At 31.9% G+C, this 27,637-nt stretch overlaps 1 protein-coding gene across 11 annotated transcripts in view; it reads left to right on the top strand.

Moving 5' to 3' along the window:
• Positions 1-26,848, top strand: part of LOC126749487 (RIMS-binding protein 2) — a 159,680-nt gene extending 132,832 nt beyond the window's left edge. For 10 of the 11 annotated variants that reach the window (XM_050459198.1, XM_050459238.1, XM_050459234.1 and 7 more), the window contains 2 exons: positions 19,624-19,736; positions 26,212-26,848. In XM_050459198.1, coding sequence (XP_050315155.1) covers positions 19,624-19,736; positions 26,212-26,637 — 539 coding nt within the window. In that variant the 3' untranslated portion in view covers positions 26,638-26,848. The remainder of the gene's footprint in view (positions 1-19,623; positions 19,737-26,211) is intronic. The other variant, XM_050459253.1, reaches the window with a different exon arrangement.
• Positions 26,849-27,637: the final 789 nt, after the last annotated feature.

Here is a 27,637-nt window from a genome sequence, read left to right as displayed (position 1 = left end):
TAGTATTTCACTGTGTTTATTACATATTGGTTAATATTGATTTAAAGATATCCTATAATCAATTCTAAATATGTTTAAAAAAATGTTAGTTAATATTAATGTAATGATAATTAATAGAAAATTCAACACCCTTAAAAAATCAATCACAGCTATTGTAACTTAAAAACATTTTATTATTTTTGAGTCAAAATTTGTCGATAGTCGATAGATAAATCAATGCTTTGAACTAATCAATTCCTCATTTTTAGAGTATTGATGTTATGGCCATCAATAGTAATTTAAAATTCATTAATCAAGTTAATTTAAAAGTCTTATAAATACTTTTATAATGATTCTATGAATTTGGAAAATCTTATCCAGATTGCTGATTAATTGCTGATTAAAAGGATATTAAATTGAATATTGATTTGAGAATAGTTAGTATAAGAATAAATTTTTTTGAAAAACCAATAATTCTTTACAAGATTTTTTTAAAATTTATTTATAATACTTGATAATCAATTAAATATTCCAAATTACTTAAAGATTAATATTTTGTAATGAATTTCTATAAAATATTTTCAGATAAAAATAATTTACAAGATTCTAAAATTATTAAATATTTTGAACAGTATCGATTTGATGAAAATCAATCAAATATTTTAAATTACTAATTTATATAAAATACTTTTTAAAAAGATTTATCGATTTCAGGATAATCATATTGATTTTATGTAATCACTAGTAAATTCAAAAATTTTAAAGGATCAATTTCTTATAAGAAATTCCTTTACATATTTTATACGATTCCAAATTTAGAAATTTGATTTATATGAATGATATGCAATTGAATATTGATTTAAAGATTAAAATTTTCCATTCCCTATAAGATTTTTCAAATTTTATGAAAATCAATCTTTGATATCATCTTATTTTATTGATTATCATAAAATATTCCAAACTATCTAGAACTCAATATCCTCCAGATAATTATATTACATTATTATCAGATAATTCAAAATTTGGTCTCTAAATTTAGGTTATCTTTAACATTTATATTTTCTGGAAACTTTAACAATTATTGATTTGATGATAATCAAAACTAAATTCTGAATCCTAAGATCTTTTTTCTAAACTTTTATAGTTTTTAAATCATAAATTCATTTCTGCTGAATAATATTGATTAATATTGATTTTTTGATCATAAATTAAAAGTAATTTCAGAATGTTTCAAGAGTCAACTCTAACTTTTAAGAAATTGCGTTAAAATATTTTTATACGATTTTTATTAAGATTCGTGTTTTATTTTTAATAAGTGTATAAAATTTTATAGGCTTTCAATCATTGAGATTCCCGTTGTTGCATTTCGTTTTAAACATTGATTTAGAGATAATCAACAATAAATTGCCAATACTTGAAAAATCAATTTATACTTTCAGCCAATTTCTCTAGTTAATATTGATTTTGCTATATGAACAATTATTGAAAAATCAATTTTATTTAAAATATTTGTTACACTAGAGCCTAGATTTAGAATATAAACCAAATCGTTATTTTATGGCCCTCCTATCAAACACAAAATTTAAATGAAGACCTTTTACAATCAATTTCAATACTGAAACATATTATTAAATGACATTATTTAGGGAGTTATACAAGTAATAAACCAATAATCGATATGTTTAGGTAAATCCTGCATCTGATAGAAGAGTCTAAGTTTAAAAAAAAAATCACTAAATACACATTAATAACACTGTTCTCTGTATCCATATATGAGTAAACACTGTACTTCTATATGTATTTCCGCAAGCGTGTGATGTACGAGCTTATTTTCGACCCAAGTGGTGTTGAAAATAAACTTTTCAGCTTTATTTGTTGCCATAAATAGCTTTTTATGTGATTGATTGTATTGGTAATGAAGCTATTTATGGTGTGTAATCTAAATGTATGAAGTTGCACTATATATCGGATTGCCAAATGCTAGCTCTAACTTTCTATACTTCTTTAAAAAAGAAATAGTTTACATTTCGAAAGACAATCAATGATGAGTAATTTTTTTATAAGGCATGTTTGAGTATATACATTGTTTTTCGAAATGTTAAGCTGTTGGTCAGGCGAAGACAGTGATATGTTGGCGAATTTAATCGAGACGATATGTTTATATAATACACTATTATATATGTTTATGTGTTTTTGTTTTCTTTTGTAATAATTGTAGCCTTTATTTAAATCGGCACCTTCAGCAGGCTCCGCAACACAATATAGTGGCTTTTCCAAATTGCTGCTTTAAGTAAATTGAAAATTGCTGATTTTTGTTTAATTTATTGATCTTGGAACAGAGATCTCTTTTTCCCGTTGATTGAATAAGATCTTGTAACATCATTCCAATTGCTGTTTTTGACCTTGGAGCTTCCGATATTTTTTTCCTTCAGTATTTTTTTACCAACAAAGTTGTAAACGCTTTGCAGATGATACAGATGTTAGTAATTAGTTCAATAAAAGGCTATTGAGAAAATGCCTAATTAAACCCAAAATACTTAAAAAAATTTTGATGGTGATGAATTTGGTTGGTGATGACACTTCAAACTTGTTTATTTTAATAAAACATCTTACATACTATTACATATATGAATTCTACGTGAAATATAGTATACTTTGGTAAACCGGGTAGAAGGTATAACGAGAGATATGTATTTTATATTGAAAATACACTTTTTAAAAAAACTAATTTTATTAAATATGATAACCAAAAAATAACTACGTTCAAGACGAGAATTAATTATGGAGTGTTTTTCTATATCTAATATCGATGAATCGTAAGCTAATTAACAAAATAATATAAACTAAGCATAACAATAATATAAAATAAGCACTTTCATCAGAACCTTGAGGTCGATGTCCGGGCTGTACTGGAACTGGGTCACATAACTCCTCCCACCTCAAGTTCGGAAAACATGGGTAACTTTATTTTGCGAAGAGGAATCCGGGCATCGGAGTGTTCTTTGTTAGGCTGCTTCTTCCTCTGCATATATTTCCTTAAGCCATAAGCCATTGCACATAGGATGAGAATGGCTAGCATCGCTGCGGAGGTTATCCAGTGGTAATTTGTGGTGGAGGTTTCGATGAGATGAAGGTTGACTGAAGACAACGTTTTTTGAGCTACAGCTAATTCTTCCAAGTTCACCTCTTCTAGTTGAAGGTTTAACATAGAAATTTTTGGGCCTATGTCTGAGAATTTTGGTAGCTGCATCACATACTGAAATTCTGTTTTCTTCTCCTTCGCGTAGATTTAAAATTTTTTTTTTTTAAACTAATTTTATTAAATATGGCAACTAAAAAATAACTACGTTCAAGACGAGAATTAATTATGGAGTATTTTTCTATATCTAATATCGATTAATCGTAAGCTAATTAACAAAATAATATAAACTAAGCATAACAATAATATAAAATAAGCACTTTCATCAGAACCTTGAGGTCGATGTCCGGGTTGTACTGGAACTGGGTTACATAACTCGGGTTGAAAATCACTTGTCTAAAGTATATTTAATTTTTTTTTACATTTTGCCAGAACATATTGTAAAGTTGTAATATAGGCGTCAACATTTTTTACAAATTTGTATTTGTTCACCTTTTCTAAAGGAATTCCGTATACCACTAAAATATCATGAACTTTATTTTGTTGGTGTTTAGTTCCAAACCATGTTGTCCTATGATGTAACATTGTCCATTAGGAGTTGCAAGGATACTAGATTGTCTTCAAAAATAACGGAATCATCTGCATAACTTATGTCAAGATAGTGTGCACCCCTGGCTTAACGACGTAATATATGTAGCTTATCTGTTGTTTTTCTGTCTACTCTCATACAAGCCATCTGATTTCAGCAAAGATTTCTGATGTTTTGAATTTACGAAACATGCCTATACCTACTTAACGTGAGATAACGATGAAAAACACCTATATCGAAGATGAGCCTCTCTAGTCTCTATAGCACTTCTAAAGCCCAATTTGTTCTCTCACATCTGCTTCTCACATAGTTTGCATATTTTACTGTTAATTATCTTAAGGAATATCTTTAGTAGATAATTCATCAAGCTTATTGTAGCTTGATGAATATAGATATAGATGATTCATCAAGCTTATTGTAGCTCGATGAATTATCTACTATTAGCTTGATGAATTATCTACTATTCTAAGTTTTTATGCTACGTTTCCTAGCATTAGGCTTCTTAAGGAGGGTAATAAATTTAGATCTCAGTTATTCCGCCGATAGGATGCCCGTATCATAGATCACATTCAACACTTTTGTAAGCCACTTTAGATTCTTCCATTTGATCAACTTTAATATATCAACAGGAATTCCATCGGGACCTAAGGCCTTTTTATCTTTAGCATTTTTCAAGGCTGTCTGCACTTTTACTTCTAAATTTTAGGCATCATTTGTTTTATCAATATTGGTTGGTACCGTCCTCACGTCATCAAACAGTTGTTTAATATATTCTTCCCACGTTTTCTTAATTTCCGACTTCTTTACTATAACTCGGCCCTGGTTATTCTTAATTAACTCCATTGATCTTTCTTTTCTTTAAACTGTTACCACTATTTCCTTTACCTTCTTGTGCACATTAAAGTTATCAAATTTGGCTTAGCATTTTTTGATTTCCATACATTTTTCCAGTTTCTCTTTTTCTTTGGCTGTCCTTAGTTTCGCTATGGATGTTCATGTATTCTCATATTTTATTTCTAAATAATCTTCTTCTTTTCAATAGTTCCCAGATCTCGTCAGTCATCCAAGATTTCTTCATCTATTTTTTAGGCCTTAGGTTTCTTTGCCTTTCTTGTATACTTTCTTAAAGCATTTTAAGGTCCTCTTCTACATCTCATTCGTTTTCCTGCCCTTCAGTTAAAAGTTCACTTTTTACCATTCTTTCTATTAATTATTACCGAGTTATGATCCGATTGTATATCTGCTCCCAGATAAGTTTTTATGTTTCTGATGCTGTTTGTAAATCTCTCAATAATAAGTAAGAAGTCTGATTTGATTCCTAGCATTCGATTTCCACGTGTACAAGCTGCTCGGATGCTGTTGAAAGAATGTCATGGTTGCAATCAGATCATGTTCGGCTGCGAATGTACAGGGTGTCCCAAATTCGAGGGTGACCATTGGGATCTCGGAAACCGTAACAGTTACAGGGTCGGTTAAATGAAGGAAAAGTGCGCAATTTGGAGCTTAATAAAATGACGTTAATTCCGGATACTTCCAGAGATATCTAAAAAAAACTGAAATTTGTCAAAATCGTTTTTACCTTCTACCGGCTTTCTTTAAAGAGATATCGGAAAACTTAAAACAGTTTTTCATTGCCACTTTTATTTCCTACAACATGAAGCAAAAAAAAATTAATCCGACATTTCGTTTTTTTTTCGATCATCATCAACTTTATTTTTTTTAATATGGGCGCCATATTAGAGAGAAAGTATTTTATAGCTTCAGTTTATATAAAATCAATTTATGTGGAAATCCCATTGATATATGTTTCTCTCTTGCACTCATGGAGTTCTTATGGGAAGTACTAGAAGGAGTAATCGGACATGCAAGTGCGATACCTCATTTTAAAGGCAGTTAAGAATACTTTTTAAAAATGAGAAAATCCAATATGGCGCCCATGAGAAAAAAAACGAAACGTCGGATTAATTTTTTTTTGTGTCCTGTTGTAGGACATAAAAAGTGGCAATGAAAAACTGTTTTTAGTTTTCCGATATCTCTTTAAATAAAGTTGGTAGAAGGTAAAAACGATTTTGACAAATTTCGGTTTTTTTTGGATATCTCCGGAATTTTAAAACGTCATTTTATTAAGCTCCAAATTGCGCAACTTTGCCTCCATTTAACCGATCCCGTTTCTCTTACGGTTTCCGAGTTACCAATGGTCACCCTCGAATTTGGGACATCCTGTACAGGGTGTCCAAAATTGAACACTTTTGTAGATTATCTCGGTTGCTATAGGAGAGCCTTGCGGTTTTCGCATTACTGCGAGTACAGTTTGACAGCTGTCATAGTTTTTAATCTACAGAGTGATTTTGAAAATTTTGGATTTTGGGACACCCCTTGTATTTCTGTTATTATTTAACATATAAAAAAAATTAAAAATGGCTTTAACAGAAGTTTTTCCGTAGAACATGATTATGTTATCTGCTTTATTGTAATTATTTAGGATTTTGAGATAAAAAATCAACTTATATTTTTCTAAACGTCACATTGTGTATATTTTTAAATAGAAAAAATCGCTTTATTTTTTCCTTTTCAAAAATATATAACACTATGCACTTATTTTTAAAAATTACCAAATAAGAGATGATTATCTTAAAATAATTATTAGTAGATCATGGTCATCCATCTCTATGGAAACAATGTCGTATTGTTTTTAAGAAGGCCATGACTGACTATTCTTATAGAACTGTCAATTAAAAAAAAACTATATTATTTCCATTTTGTCTTACACAAATTTCACTTAATCTCATAATGTGTTTTATCGGATTTAAAAGCGTGTGCGTTTAAAATATGACGTAAAAATATAAACTTTTCAAGCTATATAATAGAAGGCAAAAAAGAGGCCCAGGTCCTAGACGTGGTCAAAAATCTCTGGCAATGGTTTAATGTTAGTACAACAAACAAAGATGCAAATAGCACTGATGATAGCTAACGATCAAAGAGAACATAGTACTTGTAGAAAAAGAATGGGACGTGCATGCATTTTCTGTATAGCTGTTATTATTAACAGCTGTAATTGTTCAGAATTTGTATGCCTCACCGTATAAACTCTGTCTTTTAGATAGCCTCAGAAGAAAAGTCCAAAATAGAAAGATCGGGAGATCTTGCTGGTCACTTTATGGACTTTAGGACCATTGGTTCCTATCCATTTTTGTGAAAACGAATCCTCTTATGTCCTAGTGGCTTTGGGATGGTGCATGGTACTTTGGCAAATTTAAATAAATATTATTTATGATGATTTGAAGTAAATTTAAATATCGGTCTGCCTTGACTGATGTTGAAAGTCTTTAATAGAGTGGCACATATGCTAACGGAAACTTGTCAGTCTGGAGAACATTAATTGGTGGTGGGTTGGCATGAAGTATTCTAGAGATCCTTACCTTTCAAATTGTGGGCGCCACGGGGTTGTACTTAGTTGTAACGAGTTTCTCGTTACAACTAAGTACAACCCCTAAAATCAAAAGTTTATGCACCAAAATAATAGAACATAAAAAAGATCAATAACCCTTTAGTATATAACTACGCTTTGGCCAAAGTCAGCAACTTACCGCACAGTACACTGCATAACATGTATATACTAAATAAAATAAAATAAATATACCTTCCAATGCGGTTGCTATATGAAAATCAGGATAGTGAAATTAAAAGGGATTAAGTAAAATATTATTTTATTACGTTACAGTGCAAATTACCAAGAAAGAACTTTAGACACTAAAGTATATTTATTTCTAAGGTAGATACGACGAAAACAAACGCATGCCCGTGACACGCCACCTGCGCGTGATCAGACACGGCGAAAGTATTGAACAGGGCCGCACTTTAATAATAATATAATATGCAAGAAGTGAGTTTTTTACAGTACTGGAAAGTAATGATTCGAGAATAGTTTAAAATATTGTCGTAAAATTTTGATGAAACAATAGGGATGTGGCAAACACATTTAAATATTTTTTTTTACGTTTTAACCTTTTTATAATTTTAAGGGGTGGTAGGGGTATAACTTTGGAATTTTAAATGAGATAATGCGTTTTATTTCTAACATTTGAATTTACATGATATAATTAATAGATATCTATAATATACGTTTCAAAACAAAAATGAAAATAAACATAACAACTATTATTCTGATGAGCTGGAAAAACTATCACTATCATCATTATTTTCATCTACGTGAATAATAAGTTCTTCCACTTGCGTTTCCATAATATTATCTATCCTCCACATTCTGCTTTCTACCTTTTGCACTACATTACTACATGTTCGATAAATTTTTGCCACTTCCCGGGTGTAATGTTCATTAAGGCGCGATTAAAAAGGTCTGTCACATCAGATAACTTGTAGGTCGTATTATGTTTGGCAACAAAATTCTTGGCATCGGCCTATATGAGCTCAATTGGGTTGAGCTCGCAGTGATAAGGAGGCAAGCGTAGTACAATTTTATTTTGAGTCTTAGCTATTTCATGCATGGGCAAAGTTTTAGAAAACCATTGTTCGAATGACTCCCCATTCATTTCCTCGTGGTAATCGCCTGTCTTTTTCGATTCGAAACTCCAAAAAGCGTCATTAACGAATCCATCAATACTGCCAATATGGCAAATTATCAGCCTTTGTCCTTTCCCTGAATAAAAAAAATATTAACCAACATATTTTATAATTTTTTAACCCACCTACCTGCAGGATTTTTGAGCCCTGTTGAAAGTCCATCTATAAATGCTCTTCTTGACGATGTCAAAGTTTCATCCACCCAAGCTTTTGGTGTTGTATGACCAGCATTTACCCAGATCTCGTCTAAATAGTATATTTTACGTTTCTCATTCCTGCATGCCTTTATTGCTACCAAATAATCTCTCCTCCAATGGACAATTTCTGGCCTATCTAGCAGGATACTATTGCGCCCACGTTTTTTATACGTAAATTTTAAATGTTTTAAAAGTTTATATAAGGTTGACCTTGAAACATTCGGTAAATCGGGATCATCGTTAACCACCCTGAGAACCTTATCTAAAGTCGGTATTTCGTTCCTAAAAAAAAAATCGTTAACTTTCCTCCGTATTGCTTGTTTTTCAATTTCGCCCAGCATTTCAATAAGGTTCATGCAATTCTGATTGGTTTTCGGTTTCAAAAACGAATGCGATTGTTTGTATTCTCTGATACCATTGAACACAGATGAACGACATATACCAACTTTTTTTGCAACACTTTGAACAATATTTTCTTTGAAAGAATCAGGATGCTCTCCCAGTTCGCACTTATAAACATTTAAAATAAGTTCTTTTATCTCAACACTTAAATGATTTTTCTTAAAACGTTTTTTAGTTGGGCTATAATCAACATAATTTTGAATTTCATCTGTTGTGTCTGTGCTAGACATTTTACTCCTACAGGCAATTTAAAAACACACAAGCAATAATGCACTGTAGCAAAAAATCACGAACAATTAACAAAACTAAACTAACATCACGTATACGTATATATACAAAAACAAAGAAAATGCAACTATGAAATTAAAAAGCAAAGCAGCGATGAACACGACATTCGGCGTAAAACTGATTGCAACCCTGTACAACGATACGCCGACCGGCCTCGATTGCAGGTGCACGGAAGGCCGAACTAAAACACAGTGTTTTAGTTCGGCCTTGGTGTACGGCGCTCTTCATTTTTACGACCAAACGACCAATAAGAAACTGCGCACGTGCTGATCGTGCGGTAGCCACTGTTTATGTCGTGTCTATCTTGGAAATAAATATACTATAGACAACAATTAATAAATAGGGAGCCAATAAATCATCTTAAATGACTAGTCCCAAAATACAAATAACAAAAGCAAATCAGAAATCACAATATTGCTTACATTCATACATCGCGCTATCATTACATTACATATTCCTTTTATCTTCTCTTACCTGGTAATCCATTGTGCAGAGCTAAAGATAGCAGCTGACTAAGGTCTAATCAATAACGTCAAGAAGAGGCAAGGAATCTTGATAAAGCTCTAATTTATGATGGGAAAAGGGAACAGCACCTAAGATGGCTCGGAATGGTTTTGGGATGGCCCTTAAGACTTGACTTAATATCTGGCTTAGGATCTGCGATAAGATCCTGTATAAGATCTGGCGTAAGACCCTACCTAAGGCCTTGCATAAGATTTCGCCTAAGATCCTCAAGATGTTGGAGGGTCTTTTATAAAGTGTATTAAAGTAATTTTTCACATTACATGGCTGGTGTTGCCATGAGGTCGAATCCCAACCTCGAGCAATAGAACTTGTTAACCTGAAGATCACACTATTTGGAAAGAAAGCCGAAAACGCAATTTCTGGGTATGTCTTCGATGGAAATCTCACACAATTCTACAAGAATTGACCATACAATGTTGCCTTGCTTAGCTTTAAGGTGCAGCGAGTACGGAAATTATTCTAATCTCAAAAAGCAAAGTATTCAAATTATAGGAAAAACAATGGCAACAGCCATTGTTTTTGTCATGTTGGTTTTACGTCGTTGGCAACAACCGCCCGGTATCGAAAATGCCAATACGTAAAAAGTTGATCCTTGAGCATGGCATACGTGACCAAAGACATATAGAAAAATCACGTTAATCACGTTAGAGAGAGAAAGAAAAACAACCTGATTCCAGTGAATTGCTTAAAATTCAAAGCAAAGAACAGCTAATGCCATCTAGAAGTTCTTATTTTTTTACAAGGTCATTAGCAGACTTTACACTAGATGTCGCGATTAGAACTATCTTCATACAATTTTAAATTATTACATTATAAAAGCAACCAACACAAATAAAAACGCTACAACATTGTGAAAACTAGTTGCCCACCCAAAATGAAACATGCAACGCTAAACCCGAACCTTCTCCGTCGTTGACGAAAGAGTAATATATTTTACGAAGATTGTCTCTTATTTAGTAATTTTGAAAAGGGAAAAAAATAAAGCGAATTTTTCTAATTAAAAATATGCAGGGTGTTCCATTAAAAAAAACATAAGTTTATTTTTAATCTCAAAATTCTAAATTGTTACAATAAAACAGGTTATATATTCGTGTTACGATAAAAACGTCATCAAAATAATTTTTTACTTTTTTAATCTGTTAAATAATAACGGAGATACAAGAAGGGTCCGAAAATCCAAAATTTTTAAAATTATTCTGATTAATGAAAAAAATCATTGAGATTAAAAATCTCTATCTCCTATAGCAACCGAGATACCTTACAAAAGTTTCCAAATTTGGACAACCTATACTGCATCATCTCTTGCCCGGTCCAAAGTCTCCAATATGTTCTCCAAATCTTCCTTTTCCAAGCATAGAAGTCACTTATATATATTTATATCATGCTGTTGCAAGATTTTAATGATGTCTGATATTTGGTTATAGAACTGGTCTACATCCTCGTTGCTGTAGTCTGTAGTAGGAGCATGAATTGCATTAATTCGTAGAAGTGCTATCCTTTCTGATATTGGAACAAAGTTGATAACATAATATGTTACAATTTGTTTGTGCAGTATTAAGTCAATATTGTGCTGGAAAGTGTTGTTTAATGTTGCAGGGTAATATACAGGATAGTCCTCCCGGTTGTTATTAGCACCTATACTCGGCCATCTCATCTCGCTAATGCCTAAAATCTAGTTTCAAGGTTTGTAATTTCAAAGGATTTAGATTCAGAGGAAAAATGCTTTGTAGTGTCTTATTTTAACTTTTAAGGCTATCCTTGTTATTCTGACGTGCTATTCAAATAATATTAATAAATCAATATTTTTGCAAAGGAAATTTTCTATTGTTTATATCTCAAAAAGAATTTCACCAAAATATGCCTTATGACACATCAAACTTCTTAGAATTTCACACAGAGTCTCAAACTAAGATCGTATACCAGATGTCTTATATAAAACAAGCCAGTTTCGGTCGATTAAAGAAAAAATATTTTGAGACTAATGTTACATGCTTATTTTATCAAAGATAACAGTGTGTATCAGCCAAATAGAATAAATTACATAATAAATAAATAGGGACATTTTCGAAAAAAATGCTCAGAACCCTCGATTGTTTTTTTTACTTGCCTATTTAAAAAAAATAATACAATCAATATAAACTTTTTTATTTTAAACGCGATACCCTGTTTATATTACTCAATTACTGGATTCTTGAGAATATTTTAGACGTATTTCATGTATAATGTTCTATACCAATTTAAAACTGTTACGGAGATATTAAGTGTATAAAAATTTACATTAAAAACAAAAAAAAATATTTGGTTACATTAATTCGTTACGACACACTGAAAAACTATTAAGTAATCCTGTTTAACTCTTAACAAAAGAACAAAAAGCAATAATGTCAATGTAGGAAATGTTTAATATGCTCACCACGAACGTTTGGCAACATCATAATTTTAAACAAAAATTTCTTCTAACGTTACTCAACATCTCAGGCGTTACCGAACTATACAGACGAATGGCAACCGCTATTCGTCTTTTTAAGTCAGCTAAGTCGAGGGGTTTAGTTTTGTAAATAATATTTTAGACGTATCGCCATAGAAAGAAGTCTAATGATCAGTCTCTAGTCAGATCAGGGAATCGCGTTGGCCATTCCATCGGTCCTCGTCTCCCTATCTACCGATTTGGAAATATTCTTTTGAGGTACTGCCGGATATTGATTTGGTAATGGGGTGGTGGTGCATCTTGCTGATATGATATTAGCTGGAACAGGATATAGGTTTGTCAAAGTTGGAACGACATTATTTTGGAGCAGTGTTAAAGAATTATTAGCATTCGAATTACCACCGATCAATAAGTGACTTATGATATGATCTCCAGCAATTCCTGCCTAAACATTAACCTTTTCAGGAAGTTCGGTATGTTGTTCTCGCAGTGAGGATTTTTTTTAGCTCAATAGCGGCAATTTTGTCGATTAGCATAACCATGAAGTGTAAAGATGCACTCTTTAGAAAATAAAACATGCTGTGATTGGATCTTATTGTTATCTAACTTTGCCATCATTTGTTTACAAAAATCCGTTCTCCTATCGAAACCGTCTTCCATGAGTTCCTGAGTGGGTATCAACCTCGATGCATTTTCTTTCAATGCTCGAATAATCGATCAATGACTACCATCGAACATTAACGATGCTGTTCGACCAGAAGTAGACCTCAAACTGAAGCATAATATCGCAGCTGCTTTAGCAGCTGGTTTTTTATTATGCCTTATAGTCTCGAGAAACTGCTTCTCTATTTTACTAATCGTCCCTTGGGATATAAAAGGAAAATTGGGAATTTTTTCATGGAATAAGCGAGCAACAGTTTCCGTATGTTATTTCTATAACCCATCATCTGTAGAATTATTATTATTGCGTTTTTGTTAAATAAACAAAAAAGCAGTTAACGAAATTCAAACAACTATGACACTGACAACTATTGTTAACAGACAATAATTTCTAAGGCCAAGCATCTTAAACCAAAGTGAAGAACGCCATTTTATTCTTAATCTCATATCAGTATAAGGGTTAAGGTATGTTGAGGTTTATGTTTGCTTTGCCATTATCAAAACTGAAATGGAAAATAAGTATTGAGTGTGTTGTAACGAATTTTTACAATAAATCGGAAAACATTTAATATCTCCGAAACAGTTGAATTTTGGTATAGGACATTGTACATTAAATATTTTGAAAATACTCTGAAGAATCCAAAAATTGAGTGACATTAGCGTATCGTGCTTAAAATAAGAAGGTTGATATTGGTCACTGCTACACACACCCTCTATAATTTTTTTTAATGAAGAAAATAGGCAAGTAAATCTATTAATGGACTTTCTTAAGCGTTTTTTCGAAAATTCACCTATCTATTTGGTTGTATATGATTAAAGATTTAGATTCTATATGAAATTCTGTGAAATCTGATATGTTGCATAATATATTTTTCTTTAACCATTTTTGAGATATACACGATTGAAAATGTTGAGGCACTAATTTCTTAATTTTCATCTTTTATGCTGTGCAATTGCCTGACTTCTTTCGGTGTTTTGCTAATAACTCCTAAAGGATGCATCGCTGTGAAGATTTGACTCTTTCATAAATTAAAGATTATAATATACTGCGTTGAAGGATTAGTATATATTTAAAATTACGCCAAATCATAAGAAAATATGCTAAGACAAAGGATCTCGATATATTCAATTTTGAAAAATGAATGCGTTTTTTACTCATTTTCACAATATAAAAAGTAATATATAGAACAATAGATTTTAATGTCTATTTTTATCTTGAAAACTTCAATTCTTCTATTGTGACTTGCCAAATCCTGAATTAGTTTTTTAAGAACTTTTTCAAGAACCGCTTTGGTACAAAAATGACTAATCTAATCTATGAGGGTCGGAAAATATTTAATTATTTGCATGTGATTTGAAAATTGTTGAGTCCCTAAAGACTTTCCGTCGATTGGACGGAGGAATTTTATCGGGATGGTCTGGAGAGCGTTTAATTATAATAGTGAAACATCTGATACTCTTTACTTATATACGCGTTTTTATATACAGTATGTCCAAAAAGCCTGGAAAAATACCTTTAACAGGTAAACCAATTACCTGGTTAAAAAAGACTCGGGTAAATCAATTCTATGTTATTTTTTGCATGTTTTTAGATTTCTCAAAAATGTACAAGGTGTCCCAATTGATCCCATTGGAATCACGGAAACCGTAAGAGTTACAAGGTCGGTAAAATGAAGGCAAAGTTGCGCAATTTGGAGCCTAATAAAATGAGGTTTAAAAAATTTTAAAATTCCGGATACTTCCAGAGTTATTCGAAATTTGTCAAAATCATTTTTACCTTCTACCGACTTTATCGAAGAGATATCGGAAAACTAAAAAAAGTTTTTCATTGCCACTTTTTATGTCCTACAACATGACGCAAAAAAAAAATTAATCCGACGTTTCGTTTATTATTATATATTTGGTTTATCTTCTTATAAGAACTCCATGAGTGCAAGAGAGAAAGATATATCAATGGTATTTCCAAATAAATTGATTTTATATAAACCGAAGTTATAAAATCCTCTGTATTTGATATAGCCTATAAGAAAAAATTAAGTTGATGATCCAAAAAAACGAAACGTTGGATTAATTTTTTTTGCGTCATGTTATAAAGCATAAAAGAGCAATAAAACTGTTTTTATTTTTCTGATATCTCTTTAAATAAAGTCGGTAGAAGGTAAAAACGATTTTGACAAATTTCGTTTTTTTTTTTGAATATCTCCGGAAGTATCCGGAATTTTAAAATTTTTAAACATCATTTTATTAAGCTCCAAATTGCGCAACTTTGTCTTCATTTAACCGACCCTGTAACTCTGACACCCTATACAGGGTGCGTCAAGAAGACTAGACAGCTGTCAAATTTATTGTTTTAAATAGAACACCCCATTTTTTTTAAGAATTTTTTATTCTATGATAAATTCTATACACATTTTATGCATAACACCCTATACCAATTTTTCGTTTTCGAAATATCAACAACTAAAAATCAAAATTTTTAAAAACCTTACCAGGGTGTAAAATCTAAATGTTTTACCTTGGAGAAATAGGGATTGCACTTTTCTATCTTAGTTTTTCATCAACTATCGTTTAACAATAACTTTAGATTTAACTGAAGCTTAAATAAAAAATAAACAAATTTCTAGTGTCATCTTAAGCAAATGACGCTCTTTTTTTATTATACCTTTAATTATTGTACAAAGCAAAACTATTTAATCAAATGTTCAAAATGCTTTCCTTGCACCTCCTGACAATATGCAAGGTTGACATAACATTTTTCAAATGGCCCCAAAAAAAGTAATCTAAAGGGAAGAGGTCTGAGGAGCTAGCTGGGCATTCTGTGGTACCTCCACTCTCGCAATTAGCATCACGCAACTCTCGACTATAGTGCGGACGAGCTCTGTTTGCTGAAATCATACTTGTCTGTAGTTTGGTCCGAACGCCAAACGTCTAATTTGAGGAACAATGCAGTTTTGAAACATTTCTAAATACTTTACGGAAGTCAGGTTTCCCTCAATAAAGTACGAGTTAATCATGTGGATTCCAAATATCGCAGTATGCATATTATTAACTTTTTGGGGATTCTGGATACCTACTTCCTGCATTCAATGTGGTGAAAATCTGCGGTCCAGTCAAAGTGTCCCACCTGCCACCTGTGACCCACAAAAAAGTATCGAGAGTTAAATAATTTGGATTTTAAAGCCTGGTAAGGTTTTTAGAAATTGTGATTTTCAATTATGGTGTTAGGTGTTATAAAATACTAATGCTGCCCAGTCTTCTTGATGCACCCTGTATATTTTTCAGAAGTCTGAAAATATGCAAAAAAATAAGAGAGAATTTACGTGTCCGAGCGTTTTTCAACCAAGTAATTCGTTTAATTGTAAAATGTATTTTTTCAGACTTTTGGGACACACTATCTATCATATATTAGGTTAGTGTGTTGGTAGGCTATACCGCACTTTTGTAATGAATTCACGACCGTATACTCTTTGACCGTTTTAAAGGCTTTCTGAAAATCCACAAAGGCAAGAACGACTGGTCTGTTTTATTCCACAGTTTTCTGTATTACAGTTTTGATGCTCTGCAAATAAACATCATCACGAAATGTTGCTTATTTTATCGGTTGGCAGAAAGCCAGTTTATTTTCAAGCCTTGAAGTTATAATTCTTATGAATAATTTATAAAGATAGCTTGGAGAGCTTATTGGTCTGTAATTCTCTTCTTCAGTCATATCCCTTTTTTTATGGAGCAATATTGCAGTGGCGTTAAACGACTTGTCTGATATGGTGTGATCAGAAAGGGACATATTTAAGAGAGTTTTGATCTTCTATAGTAGACTAGCTGAATGCCCGCGGCGTTGCTCGCGTGAAAATTAAAGAAAAGTCGAAGAAGGCCTCTAATAATAGTACATGCAACCCACAATTGCCACGCCGTTTTTCTTGAGGTCAAGGGGCACGATTATTATAATATAATTATTATAAAACCAAGACACAAATCTTCAGTCGAGTCACCTCTCGGGTATCAGTCTCATATGGACCCGCCTTGTTGTTATGTCTACCAAAATATAAATAATACAGATGCACTTTTTCAATCGTATTTATTAATCATCAGTTTTATGCCGCTATACGATATTTATTATATCGCTAACACCCCTTATCGGTGGAATTTCAAAAACTTCGTTCGTATCCGGGGACTACATTATAGAAAAACATTGTTGCAGTTAATTTTTTTTTCTTAAGTTGATGCCTGCGACTCGTTGGTGCGGGCAGTCTCCGTTCAAACTCCGAAGCCACGCCCCCTTAGTTCTCGAGGTCACGGGGAACAATTTTCCTGTTTTTTACCCCTTATCGGTGGAATTTCAAAAAATCCGTCCTTATGCGGTGCCTACATTATAAAAGGAACCCGTTGGCAAAATTTCACGTTTCTAGCTATTGTAGTTTGGGCTCTGCGATGATGAATCAGTCAGTCAGGACAAACTCTTTTATATATATAGATTTTTCCATCAATCTTGTTGTTAAATTACATCAATTCCTAAACCATCTTCACCAGGATATGTTGTTGTATTTTCCTTTTATTATTTCGTCAATGGTGGTTACCGGTAGCACCTTTGGCCCCTGGTAACATACCTGTTTTTATCTCTGGCTCTATTTTTGAGATATTGTTTGCTTCCTTTTGACTCTTAAGTAGTATCTGCTATTCTCAGAATCTCCTATTTATTTGTTGTAATTTGTCTCTGTTAATACTTTACTTTTATCATTTCTTTTTTCCACCTTGGAAATTCCTGCGTAGCCTTGTTGCTTTCTATTGTTAGTTAGCTTTGTCTCTGGTTATATGATCTGATGTCTCTTCTAATGGCTTTTGATATTAGTCTGTTTATTTTTTTAAACTGTTCATTACTGGTCGTCTCATTGCTTCTCACAGCTTTCCTTCATTCTAATAGTTGCTTGGTAGCTTGCTTACCTAGCCTTTCTTCTTTGTGTAACATAGAACAGTTTCTTTTTTTGCTTGTTAACAAAGCATTAATTATTTGATCATACAAGCTGTTGGATGGTTTATTCTGATCCGCATTCATTAAGTTGTTCTGTAAAATATTTTTTGAAATTCTGCATCTGGTTGATTTCTCCTTTTTTGTGGTCACTTCCAGTAGTCGTCAAATCTCTGACTAAACAGGGTGTCCATTTAGTACTCCCTTCCTCCATTGTGGCTGTATTTTTGAAGCAATTTTTTTTTGTAAACAGAAAATGAAAAAAGCTACATTTTAAAATTATTTTGACATATACAGGGTGTTGACAAAAGGCGTGGCAGAAGAATTTGTTGTTTTTTTTACATGGAAAAATCTACTACTATTACATGTTATGCTTTAATTAAATGGTTTTTGAATTAGAGACAGTTGAAAATAGACTTTAAGAAGCTATAGATACATAAGTATTCGATATAGGATAAAATGATTTTCATATTCTTATCTTAACTTTTTAAGATCTATCTCACGACATACATCTCTAAATAGATTAACTATGACTTTTTTTAACATTGTAAGAAAAAAAGGGCAAGGGACAGTAGCAGTTTTTTTATTAAACACCTCTTAAAAATTTAAGATAGAAATGTAAAAAATATTTTTTCCTATGGCGCGTCGTTATGGCTCTGTAGCCTCTTAAAGTTGAAAATAACCAAATTTCAACTATTTCTAATTAAAAAACTACTTGATTAAAGTATGATGCATGACATCAAATTTATTAGAATTTACGAAGAATCCAAAAATCAAATTATATATAAAGTCTTTCATTTAAAAAAACATAAATTTCTACTGCCAGGCCTTTTGTGAACACCCTGTATAAGTCAACATAATTTTAAAATGTAGCTTTTTTTTATCCCCTGTATACAACAAAAAAATGAATATTTATGCTTTAAAAATATAGCTACAGTGGATGAAAGAAGTACTAAATGGACTCGCTGTATATCTTGTTTTTTCTAAAAAAACTATTCATATAATAAATAGGTTGTTTTTTTGTAGCAAGTATTCTAGTAGTGTCTCTCCTTAACAGTTTCTTCCTTCCGATCCGAATTTTGCTAATGTGTTCTCTGTATCATTTTCGTCATTAAAGTCACCGCACAAAATCGTAAACTGATGATCTCTGATGGCAGTAGATCGATCTCATTGTAAAACATTTATACCTGTTTTTATAAATGCTGTGTAAGCATGTATATATAAATGATTTTCAACTCATATCTGCTGTTAAGTCTAATAAATAGGTATATTACTTTGCTTGATATTTTTTGAGAACTATGATATTTGTGTATTAGAAATCCTATTTTCCCTAAGGATTCCTCATCTTTACCTACATAAAAGTAGATTGTTTGCAACGCCTTCTTAAGTGTCGAACTTCATTAAGGATGACTATGCCTCATTCTATGTTTTTCATCTCAGACTCTAGCTCAGTTGAATGGTCTTCTGCCAGGAGGGACCTTACCTTAGAAAAGATGATAATGTCAATATGATTTTAATGTTTCAAGCTATTCTTAGTTAAAAACAATAAAATATAACACTGCAAAGCTTTTTGAAAGCCAAAGCAAGTTTACACAGAAAATCACAGAAAGAATCTTACACAGAATCTAAAGCGCCAATAAAACAGAGGTGTCATAATAAAAACAAACGAGTTTAAACACAATCGACGCACCTTCCCGTTAATCTCAACTATAGCAATGAATTTATATTTTGTTTTAAATTGACGATAATTGGAACAACATATCACTGCTTCTTCCGCCTTTTTAATAAATCTCTATTCCGCTACTCGCTGATCAGACGCAGGGTTGCCACATATTGCCTGACCGTTGTTCGTTTGTCTGTCTGTTGGTCTAGATGCCTGCCACCTGTTGTATAGCTCCTCCTCTCAGTTAGACTCATCCTTCAACAACACTCAAGCCTCGATGTCGAACACCAACAACACTACTTCTACTACCGAGCACCAACAGGTATATTTGTTATACTCTCTCTCTTTCTCTCTCAAGAAAAAAATATGAATAAAAAAAATCTCTCTATATCTGTCAAATTACTTCTCTGTTCTCTCTTTTACTTACTTATTTCTGGCTTTACTTCTATCCGCTGTTTCTTTCTATACTGCTTTTGGCGCCGCTTGTATATGCTATTGTTGTTGTTGTTATTGTGTGGCTTTTGTTAATTTTAATGTTTGCTGTTAGTAGGCATTTGCTATTAGATAATTCGTTATCCGTGTTAGTTTGTAAGATATTTAATTAAGTTATTCATTAATGAACATTTTTAAAATTTAGTTTCCAATGTTTTTAAATAAATTTAAAAATATGCAGAAGGGAGTGAACGGGAAGAGTTTTTCAGTTAAAGAAAACAAAAGCAAATCACAAAGTATTAGGGGAATTAAGGGGAGTTTTCGGTTATGAAAATTATAAAACCTGAAGGTGAATTTAAGATACGAAACATCATTACGAGTTAAGAAATCTTGAATCATTAAGAACCGCCCCAAAAAACGATAGTTATGCTTTTGAGTGTGGCTTTAGTCTCACATTTTTAACTGTGAGTCAAAATCTATTACAGGGACTTAAGAGCAGTTTTTAGTTACAGCAAGAGTAAACTCGGAAGATGAATTTGAGATAAGAAACATCATTGTGAGATAATAGCTCTAGTATCTTTAATTATTAATTATTTCTCTAAATGAGCAATTTGTTTCTCACTGGCATTAGACTGATGTTTCCAGCTGTAAGTCAAAATCTATGACAGGCACTTGAGAGCAGTTATGGAAAGTATAACCCCCAAGATAAGGGTCAAGATTTATTACCGGCACTTGAAAGCTGTTTTTCGTTATGCATAAACCGTCAAAATGAATTTTAGTTACGAAACCTCTTAGTCAGACAATACTTTATCAAGATATCTTTAATTATTGAAAGCCTCTCCAAGTAAGCAATTTGGTTCTCAGTGGCATCAGACTAAGACTTTCAACTGTCATGTCAAAATCTATTACATCTTGAAAGAATTTTACTTCTGGAAAGAATAATCCCTGAAGATAAATTTAAGATACAAAACATCATTGTGAGACAATAGTTTAATAACATATCTTTAGTTATTGAGTGCTACTCCAAATAACCAATTTGTTTCTCAGTGGTACTAGACTGATATTTTCAACAAGCTAAAATCTATTACAAGCACTTGAAAGCAGTTTTCAGTTGCGAAAAGAATAAACTCTGAGATAAATTTGAGATATAAAACGTCATTATCAGATAATAATTTAATTAGTGATTGCCACTCCAAGTAAGCAATTTGATTTTTTGTAACATTAAATTGACAATTATAACTGTAAGTCAAAATCTATTCCAGGCACTTGAGAGTAGTTTTCAGTTATAGAAGGCGTAAGTCCTAGAGATAAATGTAACATACAAAACATCATTGTAAGATAATAGTTTAATAACATATCTTTACTTATTAAGTGCCACTCCAAGTACGAAATTTGTTTCTCCGTGGCATTAGAGTAACATTTTCATCTGTAAGACAAAATTTATTATAGGCACTTGAGAGAAGTTTTCAGTTATGAAAAGCATAAGCCCTGAAGATGAATTTAAGATACGAAAGGTCATTATAGGACAGTAACTTAACAAAATATCTTTAATTATTACCAGCCAGTCCAAATAAGTAACTTGTTTCTCAGTGACATTAGACTGACATTTTCAACTGTGAGTCGAAATCTATTACAGGCACTTAAGAGTGGTTTTCAGTTGTGGAAAGCATAAACCTTAAATATAAATTTAATATAGAAACGTCATTGTGAGATACTCGCTTATCAATATATCTTTAATTATTAAGTGCCCTTCCAAATAATCAATTTGGTTCTCATTGGTATTTGATTAACATTTTCAACTGCAAGTCAAAATCTATAATAGGCACTAAAGAGCAATTTTCAGTTATGGAAAGTACAAATGCTAAAGATGAATTTGAGGTTATAGAAGCGTCATTATGATACTATAGCTGATCAAGATATCTTTACTTATTGAGTGTCATTTTAAGTTAGACATTTGAGAGCAGCTTTCAGTTATAGAGAGAGTAAGTTCTAGAGATAAATTTGAGATCAAAAAATCATTGAAATAATAGTTTTATTATTTATTGCCACTCCAAGTACGAAATTTGTTTCTCGGTGGCATCAGAGTAACATTTTCAACTGTAAGACAAGATCTATTACAGGCCCTTAAGAGTGCTTTTCAGTTATGGAAAGCATAAACACTGAAGATAAATTTCAGAGATGAAACGTCATTATAAGACAATAGTTTAACTAAATATTTTTAATTATTGAGAGCCATTACAAATAAGCAATTTGTTTCTCAGTGGCATAAGACTGACATTTTCAACTGTAAGTCAAAATCTTTTTTTTACAGGCACTTAAGAGTGGTTTTTAATTATGGAAAGCATTAACCTTGAAGTTGAATTTGAGGTACGAAACGTCATTGTAAGACACTAATTTAACAAGATATCTTTAAATATTCAGAGATACTACAAATAAGCAATTTGTTTCTCAGAGGCATTAGACTGACATTTTCAACCGTAAGTCGAAATCAAGCAGATTTTTCTTATAAAAGGCATAAACCCTGAAGATAAATCTGAAATATGAAACGTCATTGTCAGATAATAAACTAACAAGATATGTTTAATTAATAAGAGCCACTACAAATACGCATTTTGTTTTATAATGGCATTAGACTGACATTTTCAACTGTAAGTCGAAATCTATTAAGGCACTTAAGAGCGGTTTGCAGTTATGGAAATCATTAACCGTGAAGATGAATTTGAGGTACGAAACATCATTGTGAGACCATACTTTATCAAGATATGTTTAATTATTGAAAGCCACTCTGACTAAGCAATTTGTTTTTCAGTGGCATCAGAAAGATATTTTCAATTGTAGGTTAAAGTCTATTACAAACACTTTAACTGATAAGTGATGAAAATAATAAATCCTGAAGATAAATTTGAGAGACGAAACGTCATTGTGAGATAATAATTTAATTATTGGTTGCCACTCCAAGTAAGTAATTTGTTTCTCACTGGTATTTAACTGACATTTTCAACTGTAAAATTTATTACACGCACTTCAGAGTAATTATGGGAAAAATAAACGCTGAAGATGAATTTGAAATACGAAATGTTATTGTATGACAATTGCTGATATAAGATATCTTTAATTATTCAATGCCAATCCAAATGAACAACTTGTATCTCAATATCTCATTTTAAAGCTATTCAAGTGAATTAAGTTTTGAACAATCTGTTATAGTTCTCAATTGTTTTTTTTTAAGAAAATAGAGATAAATTTCAGCGATTGACTGGATGTTAATATGTCCTAAAAAGCATCTCATTACTACAAGATCCTGATGATGGAAACATCGAATGAAACAGCGGTTAATACTCTTAAACCGACCTCGATTCCCGTTAATAAGGAAATTATTTTTTTAGCAAATGCCTGCTATGGTTAAATGTGCACAGTACCTATTTAGTTTTGTCAAAAACAGTTCAGTTTTAAAAAACATTTTTAATGACACGTAGCAATAGAGCATGCAACATACATGTGAAATCGGCTTATATCCAACTGCGCATGCGCAATCTCTTAAATGTTGCACGTTCTATTGGGCATTTAGCCTTAATTTTAGCTTTATTAACGAGGTTACACGGAATTGAACTTGAATGGAATTTGATACGTAAAGCTTCGTGTAAACATGGTTATTACATTAAAATTGCATGCGTAGTGGCGCTTAATAAACATTAATTCTAATTGATAAAAACACACAAAACTGTTCCAAAAAATGACCATCCGCGATGCTTTTTATGTTTTTTGTTTTTAGTACGGTTCCACAGGTTTACACTTTTATTTGCCAGGATTCTCGATCGAGGTGCATTTTTAACTTAATGTGTTAAGTCCATAGGTTTAATATTAAACCCGTGCGATATGGAGTAATGCAGAAAAGTTATAGTTTAAGCGTGCAGTATGCAAAGGTCATTATCAACCTCTTGCATGTTGTACCTCGCATTGCTCCAAGTCAAGGGGGGCTTGAAAATGATTTAGATGAGTTTTATCGCTTCGATTTGAATTAATAATAAGCGCATTAAGTTTCGTTTATTATATAGGCCTTATATAGCGAAATTTAGTATACTTAGAGTATGGGTTTTAAGATAGAGCTAGTTGTGAAAGTTTTATTTGCCAAAAAAAACTTTTTAAGGGTTCTTTTGTGGTAAGAGGTGTTTTAAAAGAATTGTTTGGGATTTAGTAGCTTGAGGTTTTTCAGTTTTTTTTTGTCCACTTGCTGTCACATGATTTTTATTTATAACTAATTTAAATGGACATCCTATATATTTAGATTTTATGCAACATTTTAAGAAATTAGATGAGTCACATGATATAACTTGAATGAACTGTGTCCAAAATTTACCCAGCTAAAAAATCGTTTTTTTCTGATTTTTGAGGTTACGAGTTAAGTTTTATCCAATATAAGCCTAAATGACATTTACCCTTTCTAACGAACGTTTTATCTGAACGTATATTTTAGAAATTAAAAAATCAAAGAGTTAGTGTATACCTTAAAGTTTTTAATTAGTTACATGTGAAAAAGGATTTTTTTTTATGGTAAACACAAGCACAAGAGGAAAGTCCTATGTCACTCTCGGAGTGGTGCTTGCGCGAAGATATTTGTGGGCATTTATCTTGAATCGCTGTAGGTTGTATGCGTCGGGAAATATGTGAGGTGGAAGCCCGTTCCACAAAGAAGATGTTCTCCAGATGAATGAGTCCCGATACAGCGACGTCCTTGGGGTAGGCAGGTGGACTCGATATTGATGAGCCGCAACTGCTAGACGCGTCCTTCTTGCCGGAACAGCCCTGGGTGGAATCAGGCCTGCCAGCTCAGAGGAGCACTTACCATGATAATAACGGTAGAATAAACAGAGATCAGCCACCTTTCTCCTCTGCTCCAGACTATCCAGACTCTCTGTCAGTTCTGGTTTGTCGATAAGACGAATAGCTAATCAATGTATAAATCTACTTAATGTATCATGTGACAAATTTCAAGGAACTTCGTGTAGAATCTAAATCTTTAATCATAATATAAGGTGTCTAATATAACTTGCTTAAGTTACAACAAAATTGTACTAAACGTACCAACACCGTATTATTATTTTAAGAATAAAAAAAAGAGGGTTAATTTGAAAAGTTCCTTTTTGTTCTAAAATTTAATTTAAACAACAAAAATCAAGGGTTTGGTGTATTAAATATTAAACATTTTTTTAAATTATATCCAATTCAAATAAACAAATGTATGTCAAAGCCAATTTTTCCTCACAAATCAGTTTTAACCTTAAACCGAAACATTTAACTCAGAACTATAGTAAAGACAATTGAAACACCAAATTTACAGACAGATAGAAAAAAAATAAAAAATAAGAACAATTAGATAAAAAAAATTGTTTACAAATAAGCCCGGACTAAGATGCTGCTGCACTTTTAACCTGTGTGATAGAGTGGGATCACAGATTTAACTAGCTAACGCTAACTTGCGTTAGCTAGTGAAATCTGTGGTGGGATGTTGCAATAGGAGCCAAATGCTATGAAAGGCTTGGCATGATGCCTATAAAAATTCAACGTTTAAATAACTGAATAATTTAAGATACACTGATCTAATTATTCCCTAGTATTTACCTTAAATAGACTCCGCTGCCTTTAAAAATCAAAAAAAAAAAATCTAAATTTTTAATTGCATATGTCTTCATCCAACACTCTTCATCCAAAGTCAACATGACTTATCAAACTTCTTGTAATTTCGCATAGATTTAAACAACAGTCACATTAATAAATTTCCTTTAAATGAAATGCGACTCGAGCGTTGATATGACATCAAACAGGAAACAAAAAGTATAAAAAAAGACTTAAAAGACATCTCCGAAGGCCTTTTAGCGGCTTGTCTAAATAACATTTACATCTTAGAGTGAAAACAGGGTTGAAAATTAAAATATGTCTAATAGTATAAATTATTAAACACCTATGTTAGCATTTTCATTATTAAAAATAATTAAAAATTATGCACTATGACCTCAAAAATAAGTAAATTGTTAAAAGAAGGCTCACACAGTTTATAACTGCATGTGTTATAGAATTTTGTGCATAACAAATGGTTCCGACTGACTTTTATTTAAATCTTCAAAGTATGTATATATTTTTTATTTATAATACTCTAACAATAGCTGAACTTTTAAAATTAATTACACTGGATATTTTTTTAAATGTGCAAATAGCTAGGAAGGAAAAGCTTCTAAATCCTAATTACAGTTCTTTTAAGAGGTTTTCGCTAAACCATTATATTAATTCAAAATAAGGCAAATATAATTTTCTCAAAAACCCCCGAAGAACCCAAAAAAAAACCCTAACTGAGACTTCTCACTTTCAAGGGGAGACTGCGCGGGATGTTGAGACCCGGGGGGCCTGGTAACCAACAACAACAACAACATCAGAACCAAACCAACATGATCAACCAACAGCAACAGCAACAATCCACCACCACCAGCACCATGGGCAACTTATTTTCCAGCTTAACGGGTTCGAACCAGCAAACCCAACAATCGGTTAACCAACAATCTTACGGACAAACCAACCAGTCCCGGATACAGCACAAAGGAATCCCGCAGGTCATACCGACCGTTGGTAGTGTTGGTATCGGTATGCAACAGAACCAACAGCAACCAGGTGGTCAGCAGGGTCAACCGGGTGGTCCTAATCTGATGCAGAAATTGAACGAAATTACTGCACCCGGTGGTGATATTTTATCGAAAGGGAAGGAACTTATTTTTATGAAATTCGGACTGGGCGGGAAATAACCCGAACCGCGGATCGGACGATAGGGTTTCTTGGTTTTCAGGTTCGTTTTTGACAATTATTGACTCGTTTTAATATAATGTTGGTGGTTATGAAGAGGCTTTTTCGCAGGTCGCATCTGTAAAGAAGAATTGTTATAAAACAAAAAAGTTATTATATAAAATATAAACATAATCGAAAAGTGTATTATAATATATAATATAATTATATAAATTGGCTTTTGATATCACGTAAATGGGACAGGGGAGGGGGGAGAGCGGACAGAGTTTTTTTGTGATAAGTAAACTTGTTACTTGGAGATGGGTTTTTATAAGATGTTGCGTTTATGTTTTTTTTTTAAAGAATATGGCAAGAATTCTAGATGAAGTTTAACCACCTTAAACCAGTTACCCAAGTGTACAGAGTGTGTTTAAATTACAAGTTTTTATTAGTTCGGTTTTTTTCCTAAAAAATTTCAAAATTCATAAATTTAATTTTTTAAAAAATCTCCATAAATAATTCAGTTTGTCTAAGTTCAATATGGCAGATTTTATAAAAATAATTTTAATTTCATAAAAGACTTAATTCAAAGTGTCAAAGGACCCAAAATGGTTCAAGCATTTTTTAAGACACGGCAAATGAAATGCCATTTAAGCTCGGTATAACTATAATATGTTAAATTCAAAATTCGGATATTGGAGAAATTTAAAATGTCAGATACAATATGACAAAAAAATTCAATAGGATCGACAAATTTTGAAAAAGTCTTTTTTTTTTAAACGAAATAATTGCTATATTTTTAGAAAAAAATTTCGGAAAATTCCTTAATTTAATTTATTTGAGGGTATTTATTTAATTTTATTTATAAACTAAAATTATGGGGATAATAATCTATTTACTATAGTGGAAAAAAACTATACAATATTTCTGGAAATTTTTGAAACTTATTGCTTATTTAGGCCAATGATTTTTTCAGATCACATATTTTTATATGGAATTTCAAAATTTAGAATTTTTTTAAGA

This window comes from Anthonomus grandis, chromosome 2 (genome assembly GCF_022605725.1).
Source record: "Anthonomus grandis grandis chromosome 2, icAntGran1.3, whole genome shotgun sequence".
Lineage (NCBI taxonomy): Eukaryota > Metazoa > Arthropoda > Insecta > Coleoptera > Curculionidae > Anthonomus > Anthonomus grandis.
Note: the sequence above shows the minus strand (reverse complement) of the source record. Positions and strands in the feature narration are given on the sequence as shown.